The 12,500-nt window shown below is 34.8% G+C and overlaps 1 protein-coding gene across 7 annotated transcripts in view; it reads left to right on the top strand.

Annotated features, from left to right (window-relative positions):
* The window catches only part of LOC136039551 (phosphatidylinositol-binding clathrin assembly protein LAP-like), a 119,371-nt gene that overhangs the window by 44,130 nt on the left and 62,741 nt on the right, over positions 1 to 12,500 (top strand). For all 7 annotated transcript variants that reach the window (XM_065723383.1, XM_065723386.1, XM_065723381.1 and 4 more), the window contains 2 exons: positions 1 to 150; positions 3,325 to 3,431. The exon at positions 1 to 150 is cut by the window's left edge and continues 59 nt beyond it. In XM_065723383.1, the coding sequence (XP_065579455.1) occupies positions 1 to 150; positions 3,325 to 3,431 (257 nt within the window). The remainder of the gene's footprint in view (positions 151 to 3,324; positions 3,432 to 12,500) is intronic.

Genomic DNA, 12,500 nt, shown 5'->3' with positions numbered 1-12,500 from the left:
TTTTGCAAAATCAGTTGGATGCTCTCTTAGCATTTGATGCTACAGCTAACGACTTAACGAACAGCGTTGTCAACACAGCTTTCATGTACCTGTTTAGAGATTTAATCCGATTATTTGCCTGCTATAATGATGGTATTATTAATTTATTAGGTGAGTCAGTCATTGTTACAAATATTTCAGTTTAACTACTGTGTTAACTACGTTAACTACAGTTTAACTTAATGATTCGTGTGGAAAAAAGGTGGAAAAAGTTGTTTAAAAAAAAAACAACCTCGTTCACTTGTTTGAAATTCCTACAAAATTGGACGTAAAGCCCAGGAAGAAATCGTGGGGGGGTTTTAGTCTGTGTTCTCCTTCCAAAATATCGACATTTTTGCAATCTCTAGGTTTTTTGGGGGAGAAATTTCACTGTCAAAAATAACCCTGCTTCTGCATTTCTATTGGAGTACCTCCCGATCAAAACGAAATTCTTTAGATAAAAAAAAACTTTGTTGGGGGAAGTTTTTCTACAGAATTTGAATCAAGGTTCAGACAAGTGTCTTGAGAGCTTTGGCTGTGTGCCAAATTTTGAATATTTTACGACTCCCAATGTTTTTGGTAATTTCCCACATGATTGTTCTCGTGTTTGTAATGAAGTACCTCCCCCTTTACGGAACACAAAGAAGTTCTTTAATGCAAAAATTTGACATTACTTGAAGGAAATTTCCACCAAATTGGACGTAAAACATAGAAAAATTCCCAAGGGGCTTTAACTGTGTGCCCTCCTTCCAAAGTACCGAGAGGTTTACGATTTCCGACTTTATTATTATTATTATATTATAATAAACCATATGATTCGCCCCTTTCTTGTGTTTTCATTTAATTTTCCCTCTCTCCCCCAATTAAAAAGGAATTTCTTGGTCTAAAAAAGAGGATACATAGCGGTATTTTTCCTAAAAAACTATACTAATTTTATATACTATAATATTATACTATACACTATGCTATATATAATAGTATATTCTGTATATAATAGTTTATACTATAATATTTTTATAAACTATAGTATACAACTGTACTTCAAAATTACAATATTTTTTCTCACACAAGGCACAAACATGTGTTTGTGGTTCTCTGGCATCCCATCTGTTCACTGGAATTTTAAATGATGTTCCCCGTATTTATGTAATTTTTATACACTTCCCCGGCTCTTATGCTTTATCGAAGTCGCCATGCCACGGAGCAAATTCACATATGCGTGCCTGGTTGATTTTAACACGAAGAAAAGAAAATCCTCCGCTTTCAAATCACAAGGTATTATAACTTGAAGCGAATAACTTACGCGAAAAATATAACTTCCTTTCGTATAAATTACCTTTGGAAAATATCAGCTAAAATAACTTGCCTTCCGAAAAAATTTCTTACCTTCTTGTAACTTACCTTCGAAAAATATTACTTACCTTCACATAACTTACCTTTGGAAAATATACCTTCACATAACGTACCTTCGGAGAATATCCGTATAATATGTCTTACCTTCGGAGAATTACTTACCGTCTCATAATTTATCTGAATTTTCAGGTAACGTAACTTACCTTCGGAAAGTATTATTTACTTTCACATAACTTGCCTGCGAAAATATTACTTACTTTCACATAACATACATTCGGAAAATATTCAGCTAACATAACTTACTTTTGGAAAACATTATTTACCTTCACATAACTTACCTTTGGAAAATATACCTTCAAAAAATATTCAGCTAATGTGACTTGCCGTCGGAAAATATTACATACCTTCACATAACTTACTTGACGAAAATATTTAGCTAACACGACTTATCTTCGAAAATATTACTTGCCCTCACATAACTGGCCTTGGAAAGTATTCAGCTAACATAACGCCTTCTCAAAATATTACTTACCTTCACGTAACCTTCTTTCGTAAAATATTCAGATAACATAACATACCTTCGGAAAGTATTACTCACCTTGACATAACTTGCCTTCAGAAAATATTTAACTAATACAAGTTACCTTCACAAAATATGCAGATGCTGATTTGACTGTGGATTATATTTCTAATTAAATAAAAAAAAGTCTTTTTTAACTGAAATCAAGGAGTGACATTAAAACTTAAAACGAACAGAAATTACTCCGTATATGAAAGGGGGTTTGTCCTCTCCGCAACGCCTCGCTCTTTCTGCTTAAGTTTGAATCTATCACAACTCTACTTTTTAAAACAATAAAAAAAACTTTAGCGTAAAGAGCTAGGCGCTGCGGAGGGGACGACCCCATTAAGATTCTATGACTTTTATCTTTTAATTTAACTATTGGTATCAAAATTCCGTTTTTAGAGTTTCGGTTACTATTGAGCCGGGTCGCTCCTTACTACAGTTCGTTACTACGACCTTTTTGATAAAATGGAAAATACTATTTCATGATTGTGTAGTCGAACCTCGTATTACTTCATTTTCTGCTAACTTTAATTGCAAACTCTTAGACTTGATACATAGGTAAATTTAGGGGTTACCTATGACCCTTCAAAAGGTTGGATCGTTTGGAGGGGGAGGGGGAAATTTCTTGGTAGATTTAAACCGATTGTTTGCTTTTTATGATATATATATATATATATATATATATATATATATATATATATATATATATATATATATATATATATATATATATATATATATATATATATATATATATATATATATTTTTTTTTTCTTAGCAAAAAAATTGCTAATATAAAAATTTATATATATTTTTTTCTTAGCATTCCTGACTAAAAAGCCTTGTGGGGGGGGGATGGATGTTTGTTGTTGGACTATTTTATCTTATTAGTTGGAAATGGTGACTCTTCGTAATTTCGAAGTGTTAATTAATGTATATATCAAAGAGGAGGTATTTCTACTAAGGATTGAATAGTATCCCAACAAAGACTTTTTACGAGACCAAGAAATTTAACCAAAAATTTAAAGTAGAAGTAATTAATTTGGATTATTGAAAATTTTGACAATTATGTTTACTATAGGCTTCCACCTCCTGTGTTTGGTGAAAATAGGATATCTCTAATCACCAAAGTTTTACGTTTTGCTGCAAAAAAAAAAAATTAAAGAACCAGATATCCATACAATTTACGCATAGGATTTCTTTACGTTAAATGTGACTACTTTTATATTTAATTTCAACTATTAACAATTTTTTGTTGAAAAAACTACAATTTTACAATTGTTACAGTTTTATTACAATTTTTTATTTATACAGGCTTATATAGCTTTCGAGAGATGTGAGAAAAAATTGTAAGAGCGAACAAAAAATTTTATTTTTCTTTTTGCAGAAAAATATTTTGATATGAACAAAAAACAGTGCCGAGATGCTTTAGACTGTTATAAGAAGTTCTTAGTTCGAATGGACAGAGTGGCCGAGTTCCTCAAAGTGGCAGAGGTATTATTGCTTTTATTTTTTGTGTGTAGTTTTTCTTCATTCAGTCATTTGTATTTATTTATTCGTTTATTTATGTTTGATTTAGTGATTGAATGACTTTTCTTCCTCTTCTTCTTGCAATCTTCTTTTCTTCTACATTCTTCTTCTTCTTCTTTTTTCTTTCCAATTTAGATTAACATCGAATTAACTGTGGGATCGAACCTGATGTTTCACAAAGCTTCTTGTTTGATATACAGTCGCTCTGGTTTGCTAGTTTGAGAATTCTTTGTCCATGGGGCATGGTTCGATACCAGACGTAGCCAGTTATTTGGTTTGGGACGGGGGTGTGAGCTCGTGACGCTGTAAGCTCAGCCAGAGTCTACCCAGCTCTAAATGGGTACCTGGAGAAATCTGGCGAAGGTAAGCAGGAAGGGTGTGAGAAAGCACAGGATGGTTGGCCCCCAACTCCCCATTGCACTTCCTGGCTGAAGGGCCAGGAAACGGAGGTCAGTATCACCGGTTTGGAGCTTAAGGATCTAGTACCGTCTTACTTACTACTTACTTACTGCGACAGTCACTCAAACGAGTATTCAAAACTTTCTCTAGACAAATTTTCTAAGGAAATCATAGCATATTAAATTTTTTCAAGATTTTCTTTATTTGGGGGGATTGGGGTAGTTTTTTTTTTATTTAAAAAACTTGGTGACAAATAGAAGATATTTTTTTTAACCTATGGGGCTAATTTTGTTTCACTTTGATGAAAGTACTAGAAAAATACTTTTCAAAAACTAGGGGAAGGGGGCAGTTTAAGACGGAAGCGGTGTATATTATGTCTCTCAGGCAGACATTTTGTCCATGCCTGATTTTAAAAGCTTTGACATCTGCCTTAAAAAAAGATATTTAGGCTTACCTTCCAGAACTCGCTGGGCATCTATAGAATAGGCTTTGGCAGGGCAGTACCCTTAAGGGAGGTGCTACTCCGTTTGGTCCCTGGCCCCCAAAAAAGTGTCCGACTGTAACGAAAATATATATATATATATATATATATATATATATATATATATATATATATATATATATATATATATATACATATGTGTATATATATATATATATATATATATATATTAAAAAATTTTTGCTTGCCTTTTATAATTTTTTTTTTTTTTTTTTTTTTAACTGGTAAACTGGCTAAACCTGTCTAAACTAAAGTAAGCAACGTAGGTCAAACGAACGAGGTAAAAGTTTCGTTCCATTTAAAACTAGAGAGTAATGCATACGTTTTGACCAAGGCCTCTAATCAGCCATCTTTGGTGAAAAACGAACAAAAGTAGAAGGTCAATTAAAATATACACTGCGAAATAAAATGACGAACCTGAAATAGACAAAACTAAAATAATTTTTTTTTTAATAAACGCACTTTTTCTGTTGATGTGACTGGGTGGCTTTTTATTTTTTTTATTTCTTTTTTTGTTTATTCAAATTTTATTTTTCTTTAAAATTTCAAATTTTATATTCATTTTTTTTTTCATTTTTGTATATTCAAGAAGAACCAGAAATTGATAAAATAACATTTTCAATTCTTGATAACGTTAATTTTCTCGCTTATTTCGAAGAACCGAACTTTCTCTGAGGAAGCACTTTCTAGGAGGCGCTTTCTAGGAAGCACCGACATATTTTTCATCTTGTTTGGTATAAAATTGTAATGTGTTAGTTTTCTTTTTTTTTTGCATACGCTATTTTCAAACGTTATTTTTTACTTTATTTTTTTACGTTATTATATACGTTTTTTTTTAAACGTTATTAATTGCGTGTAGTATAGAGCTACTCAATTTGGTTTCTAAAATAGCGGCAGTAGCAGATATATTATTGGCCACTGATGAAGAGTGGCCTAGTCTCTTTTGACGTTGACATTGACTCCCCTCTTGCTGTTCAGCCTAGGGGGCGTTCTATGGCAAGTTGATTCTCGCTTCTTATTCAATAGTAGGAGGAAATCTTCTTTCCTGGAACTGTAATTCAAATGTCCTTTAATCTTCCAATTTTGTCAGGAACTGTATGACTAACTATCATACAATGTTTCTTCTTCACTATCAAATCCTCCTAATAACGTCTTTTGTCTGAAAATTCGGTTATTTCACGTCTCTCTTGTTCGCTTTCACGGTACAATATCATCAAGTGTTGCACAACAGTATCATCAACTTCTTTCTACACTTCTTTTTACACTGTTCTTTATACACTTTCGTTTCTATATTCTTCTGGTTTTTCATTGTCATAAAAGATTTCCAGTCAAATCTCTATTCATTTTGAAACCCTGACGATCAATCTCTTTAATCACTTTATCAAATATCATAACTTCGTGAGGAGTGTCCATGTGGGTGGGAATCCACTGAATAACTACTTTCTTCTTGTTTAATATGTCTTGTGGTTTAATGTAACATATAAGGACATCTCTATTTGGTTTGGCAATAGTATTAGCATTTGCAACTGCTTGAATAGCACTTTTTGAGTCAGAACAAATGATCACCTTGTTCTCTTCGACAGATTTCCAATGAACTCCAGCACCTACTTAATGGGTTAAACTTCTGCCAGGAATACACTGCTTTTAAGTAATTAAAGATTTTTTGAACACATTTTTGAAAGGGCACCAAATGCTGCTCCTACGTGTTTGGTTTCATCTGCTTTCGTTCCATCAGTGAATAATGGAAGTTACCTGTTGTATTCTTTGTCCATCATCACGCAGAATGCCATGTCCGCTGGAGTATCTTGTTCCATATTGAATTCCAATTTTTAATTCCTTTTCCTCCTGTTTTCCTCCATGGTGGAGGAACACCTATTTCACCCACTCTTAACATTTTGAAAGTACCATATCAATTCCATAATTTCTACAAATTTCTAATGCTGTTTCACGACAATTGGATTGATTCCTTGCTCTAGATATGTTGGCAGTTGCTTGGCGACCAGGTTTGCTGATTTTTGACTTGACTGGGTGGTTATTTTCTAAAGTCCAAATCCTCTGTACATATTTAACAATCTGATCTTTCTTTGCATTTCCAGATCTGCTAGACCACTTTCTGATTGAAAGAAATAATGACGAAGACCAGAAATTAAAAAAAATTCTCTCTTTTGTTGTTGTATGATTGAAAGAAATTAACAGGTGTTGTTTTTCTTGCTCCAAATGCAATTCTCATGGCTGAGTTTTGGATTAAATCAAATCTTGCAATGGTAGAATGACAAGCTGTGCCATATATAGATGAGCAATTCTCCATTTTGGGCAATACATATTTGATATAATACTGGACCAGAAGTTCTGCTGGTAATCGTCTAGCCATATAGGCCAAATTCTTCATAACATTAAATCTTTTATACATGTTGATTTAAAATGCATCACATTGGGTTTCCAGGTAAGTTTATTATCAACCACTACACCTAGTATTTTTGCTTCGCTAGCATATTCAATTGGGTGGCCACTTAAATTCAGATCTGAAAGGGTTCCAATTCTTTTCCTAGTGACAACAATTGCCTTCGTCTTTGTTGCAGAAAACTTTATGTCAGTTTCTTTGGATCATTTTTCTAATTTTGTAATGAACTGGGTCATTGGAGTCTTTATTTGTTAGGTGTCATGCGCAGTGACCCATCCAGTATTGTCATCTGCAACAATAGCTCCTCCGTCATCCTTCGTATTGATGGGGATATCATGTGATCCTATGTTGTACATGTCAGGGCCCAACGGTGATCCTTGAGGGATTCCCCTTTCAGGAAACACTGTTATACTTGAAATCGTTCTACCAACTCACACTATAAGTTTTCTTCCTTTCAAATTATCATTTGAAAATGCTAAAATTTGGCCTTTTATGTCAACTACTACTAGGCCTCCAACCATTTTTCTATGAAGCATATTATCAAAAGCACCTCCAATGTCGATTAAAATCACTGCTAAAATCCACCCATTTTACAAAGCATATAAGACCTCCTGTTTTAGGCACGTAAGACTGTCTCCTGCACTTATATTTTTTCTTAAATCATACTGAATGTCTTTCAAAGTTTTCTTCTGTTTTATCACAGCTTCCAGTCTCTTCATCACCATCCTTTCCATAACTTTCCCCCAAAATGGGAGAAGGGTAATGTATCTGTAGTTTTCAACCTTTGATAGGTCTTTGTCAGGTTTTGGTAGCATTACTGCTTCACCATACTTCCAAACATCAGGAAATTATCTCTCCTCCCATACACCATTAATTAGTTCGAGCAGTACTTTAATCCGTCATTTGGGGAGTGACTTCACGAACTTTGGCAAAAACTTTGGCAAAATTTCGCCTGGTCCAGGAGATGTATCAGGAAGCTTATTAATTATTTTCATAAACTCATCTTCAGTGAATGGTCTATTCTATGGTTCGTCTTGTCCTTGTGTTCCGAGGTCACTTACTTTTGTGTCCATATCAGTCTTCTTCTGTATATCTGGATCTTCCCGGCCGAGCACAGAGCTCATGAATTTGGCAGCTGCATCAGCTTTTTGATCATCAGTCACAAGAAGCTTATTATCAGATGCAATAGGTGGGTTGCTTTTGCCTGAAGCTGTTCTGTTAATCATCTTCTTCATAAACTCGTATACTTTAGATGTTGGCTTTCTAAAGTCAAGTTTGCTTATAAAGTTATTCCATTATTTTTTCTTGGCTTCAAGTACTGTTTTTCGAAATATAGCATAAGCTCTGTTCTTTTCAATAAGGCTATGCAGATCTCATCAGATTATATATTCTCTTTTTTCCAAGGAATTCTCTTTTGGCTTTCGAATAATCTTCATTCCACCAGATACACCTTGGTAATGGCTGTTTTCTCTATATGGTGCAACAGTTTTGGCTATTCCTATCAATTTCTCTTGAAATATTTCAACTTCCCTAGATAATTCTACTTATTCCTCTGTTAGTGATTTCACATCAAACTCGTCTAGTGCTTCTTTGAGTATAATAAACCAGTTAAAATTTTTAATTTTGAATCTTTTCCTCTTATTGCCCTTTGGCACGACCTCTTTATTAACAGTGTACAATATGGGGTTGTGATCACTGGCCAGTTCATTTTCAGCACCACACTCTATGTTTAGTTTGATATAGAGTCCAGGATTGCATAATAGCAAAAAGAATTTAATTCCAAGTACTTCCACATCATTATCTATTGATTGCTGGCCTGTTAAGTCTAATTCCTCATAATGAATATGACTTCTTATTCCAATCATAACTCCACCCTTTCTTCCTGTTATTCTATCATTTTTCAAGATGTTGAAACCTTTGCATAACCAAGTTTCTTGAATACAAAAAAAATAACCTTTTCTTTTCTGTCACAATATTGAAGCAGTAATTCACTTTTCTCTCTCATGATTGAACATGCATTCCAGGATAATATTGTGAGCTGCATTAGGGACTTATTCTGTTTTGCAAGGTGCTACTTGTTTCACAAACCAATTTTATATCACTACGGTCAAGTTTTCTAAACTTCATTTGTTCAACCTATTCACACAGTTTATCTACCTTTTCATTCAATGGCAAGCTTTCAATACTCAGCTTTTCATTCAATGGCAAGCTTTCAATACTCAGCATTCCTGGGGTTGAGCAAGAAGCACTGAAACATTCAGTGCTTGCAAGAAACATTCTGCAAAGAAGCAATAACTTCTTTGCAGTCAATTGCTGCAACTCTACTGCAGTGTAACTTATTATTCTTTCCCAGGATTCAGGTAATTCTGGACTGCATGAGCACAACTTCTAAATGTTGTCCTTGCTGTTTTAAATTCCATGCCATACTTTTCTGCCACTTCTAGCACGTGCTGATTCTCCCTTCTTACTGGGCATACTGATGAAGTGGATGAATGGTTTTATTTTTAATTGGTACACCTGTATCTGCTGCTACGCTCATCTGCACTTTCCTGTTTCAGAGGGGAATCACGGCTTTGATGGTTTGGGGCACATCTGAGGCAGGTCTCCTTTGATTTACAGTCTTAGTGAAAATGTTCATATTTCTGGCATTTGTAACACTGCATCACCTTCCTATGGTTGGGTAAAACATCTCTGTTTCTACCGCAGCCACCACACACTTGGTGGGGTAATAATTGATAAATCCACCATTACTGACAAGCAGTCTGCAAGCTTTTTTAGGTCTCGGGTATCTGCATCCTGATCATCCTGATCATCCTCTGCTCAGGATCAGGATGATCAGGATGCAGCAACCTCTGCATCCTGATCACTTTTTTTACAGCCACAGCAGATTGGGTAATTTCCTCAATTTGTACAATTGATGAATATAAAGTAATTCCTTTCATCACATCTCTTGATACATGTTCTTTCCTTGAAACTGTTACTTCTATGTTATTCATAGTTTTGATTTCCTATGCTGATTTCATCCCACTCTCATCCTTGAAATGCAAGTAAATAGTGTTCTCTTTACGATTCGTTTCAAACCTAAACCTGCCACTAATTTTTCCTTGAAAAACATGCAAAGCTCGTATTCATTTGAGAACTTGGTATTTCTACCAACTGCTTTGATTGTGATACTTCCATGTATCATTTCCTTTTCACGTATGTCTAATACCGGTATCTGGATATTTGAAAAAATTCTATCTTCTGCAACTGACAGGTCTTTGGTCCTCTGGTTATCTATCCTTTGGTGAACAAATTGTCTCCTTGGTGCTCCCCTTTCGATCTGAACACTTTCATTACTAACAGGCGAGGTCATTTTCGTTTTCAAGTTTTCTCTTTTCCTCCGGAGCATCGTCCTTCCCCTACTCTTGGATTTATCATAATCATACCATCAGATTCAAAGTTTGTGTCAGGTAGAGAATGGTTAATATCATTTGACTCGCATTCTTATACTTCAAGTCCATTGTATCTGTTACTCACTGTGTAAGCATGCTGTGACTGGTTCAGCACTGGTGCTGGATTACTGTACACTTGTTGTCCATATAGTTGTGGCATAACTTGGCCCGATTCAAGCCGATCATTTGGGTTCTTCACTGTGTACATATACTGCTGTGATGGCTTGGATGTTGGGGTATATACTTGTCTATAAACATTGGTAAAACTGTCGTAAAGATGACTTTTTGCATACCACTAGGCACATTCCACTGCATTTGCATCATCTGTGGTCCTGGGGCCCCATTTACAGGCACCTGCATGGGACGATGCACCACTGAATACTTTCCAACATTAGTGGGAGCTACTGTACCCCCAGCTGGGAGGCCAGTTTGACTGTTCATGATACCACTAGTCTCCAGTCCACAAAATCATTTATTCCAGAATTTCCTCTAACAGACTTCTTAAAATCAGGGACCAAACCTCCAATCAAAATCTAACCTACTTAATTTGTCACCATTAGATATATCTCAATTATCCACCATGCAACACGTGAATCACTTCTTTTTCAAACTCTTGGTTTGAATGTACTACTGAATGGATGAGGGTCAAAAGCAGTTGGGCAGACGATTTTACATTTACCAGCCTAGTCTCTTTTAATGACCGAGGTATTATTTGACGGATATCCCAGTGAAACATACAACAGACTGTTGTAGATGTGTGATCTTATATTTATTATTGTATTTGTGATTAATTTTACAAACATAATTTGGTTATTTTTTCTGGCAATATTATAAAAGAATGTATCTTTAAAAATGACTAAATAATTTCAAAAAGAAGACGTTATGTCCCTATTTTAGATATAGAGTCGAGTGGCAGGGTTTTGAAACGGCAGAGTTATTATTTTTCTTTATTGTTTTTTATATTATCTTTTTTCATTTTGTAATTTTTATTTATATATATGTCTATTTATTTTATTTTGAAATTCCACTGCCCTTACTTAAGAAATATTCTTAACCACTAAAAATCTATTATTTACGCCTACAAGTGCTAACTCCTAGAAGTTTTTGGGGGTATCAGAGGGTTTTCTGGGAGGGGATTGGGCAAAATGCAGCCCCCCACTTCAGCCAAAAACAACGTAATATCCATAAAATTATCTAGGGTATCTCAGGTATTTTATAATATCTAACCTACTTTGTAAACTACTTACCCCCTCCCCCACCTAGTAAGATGCTTGATGAGTATTTTACAAAATTAATCAGTACTTTTACTGTCTTAATGATTATATTTTTTTTTTATCTGAGATATGATTATTGGACGTAATTTCGTAAGTCAAAAATCCTATCCTCAGAACGAACCTTGTTCTAATATCAAAGTTAACTGTGCTGCGATAAACAACTCCAAAAAAGAATCTGTTTTAAATATATTCTTGAAATCAGTTTGTCGCAAAAGTATATAGTTGGATACTTCACCTTGGGTTATCCCATTCGGAATCTCTCCAAGTTTTGCATATCCAAACATTCGACTCAAGTATAATTTGCATATATGCTGACGAGGCTGTGCATGAGGGAGGGGAAGGGGCTGTCAGATTGTTTTTTCGAGGATAGATTAGAACATAATGTCGATTTTTTACAATTCTGTAAAACGTAATTTTTTGGAGAGGGAGGGGATTATAAGGTGGGGGGGGGTATATTTGACTTATTGGGAGGGGAAGGCATCCTTTTGCGACTCCCATGTAAGTAGGTGTAGCCATAGTCTACTCATGTAATATTGTTCTTTTTCTGGGTTTTATCCTTACCTACAAAAAGTGCCGGAAGATAAGTTTTGAATAAACAAAATTATCCTACTGTTATTGTAAGTAATTAGGTAGCTTGTTATTCTTATTTTACTTCGTTATTGTTTTAAGCTAACTCATGATTTCGCATAGTTCCTTGTTTTAGTACTGTATTTTGCTATTATTCAATTATAATTCTGAGGCGTGGGCGCTCTGAAGGGGAGATTTTCTAGACGTTTTCCAGAGAAATTGCACACTTATTGTTTTGGATACCCGTCTATCTGACCGTATCTCTAACAGTGATCTGTGTGAAAAAAATGGTTCAATCCCACATTCAAGGGCTATAAGAGAGAAGGGTTGAGTTGGTTAGGACACGTTCTGCGGATGAAGGATAGCAGATTATCAAAGATCGTCTTTATTGGCCAACCATCTTGGGCCGAATGAAAAGTAAGTTGTGTCCGAATGAGGTGGGAGGATGTCGAAAGG

The sequence above is a fragment of the Artemia franciscana genome, chromosome 19 (assembly GCF_032884065.1).
Source record: "Artemia franciscana chromosome 19, ASM3288406v1, whole genome shotgun sequence".
In the NCBI taxonomy this organism is placed as follows: domain Eukaryota; kingdom Metazoa; phylum Arthropoda; class Branchiopoda; order Anostraca; family Artemiidae; genus Artemia; species Artemia franciscana.
Note: the sequence above shows the minus strand (reverse complement) of the source record. Positions and strands in the feature narration are given on the sequence as shown.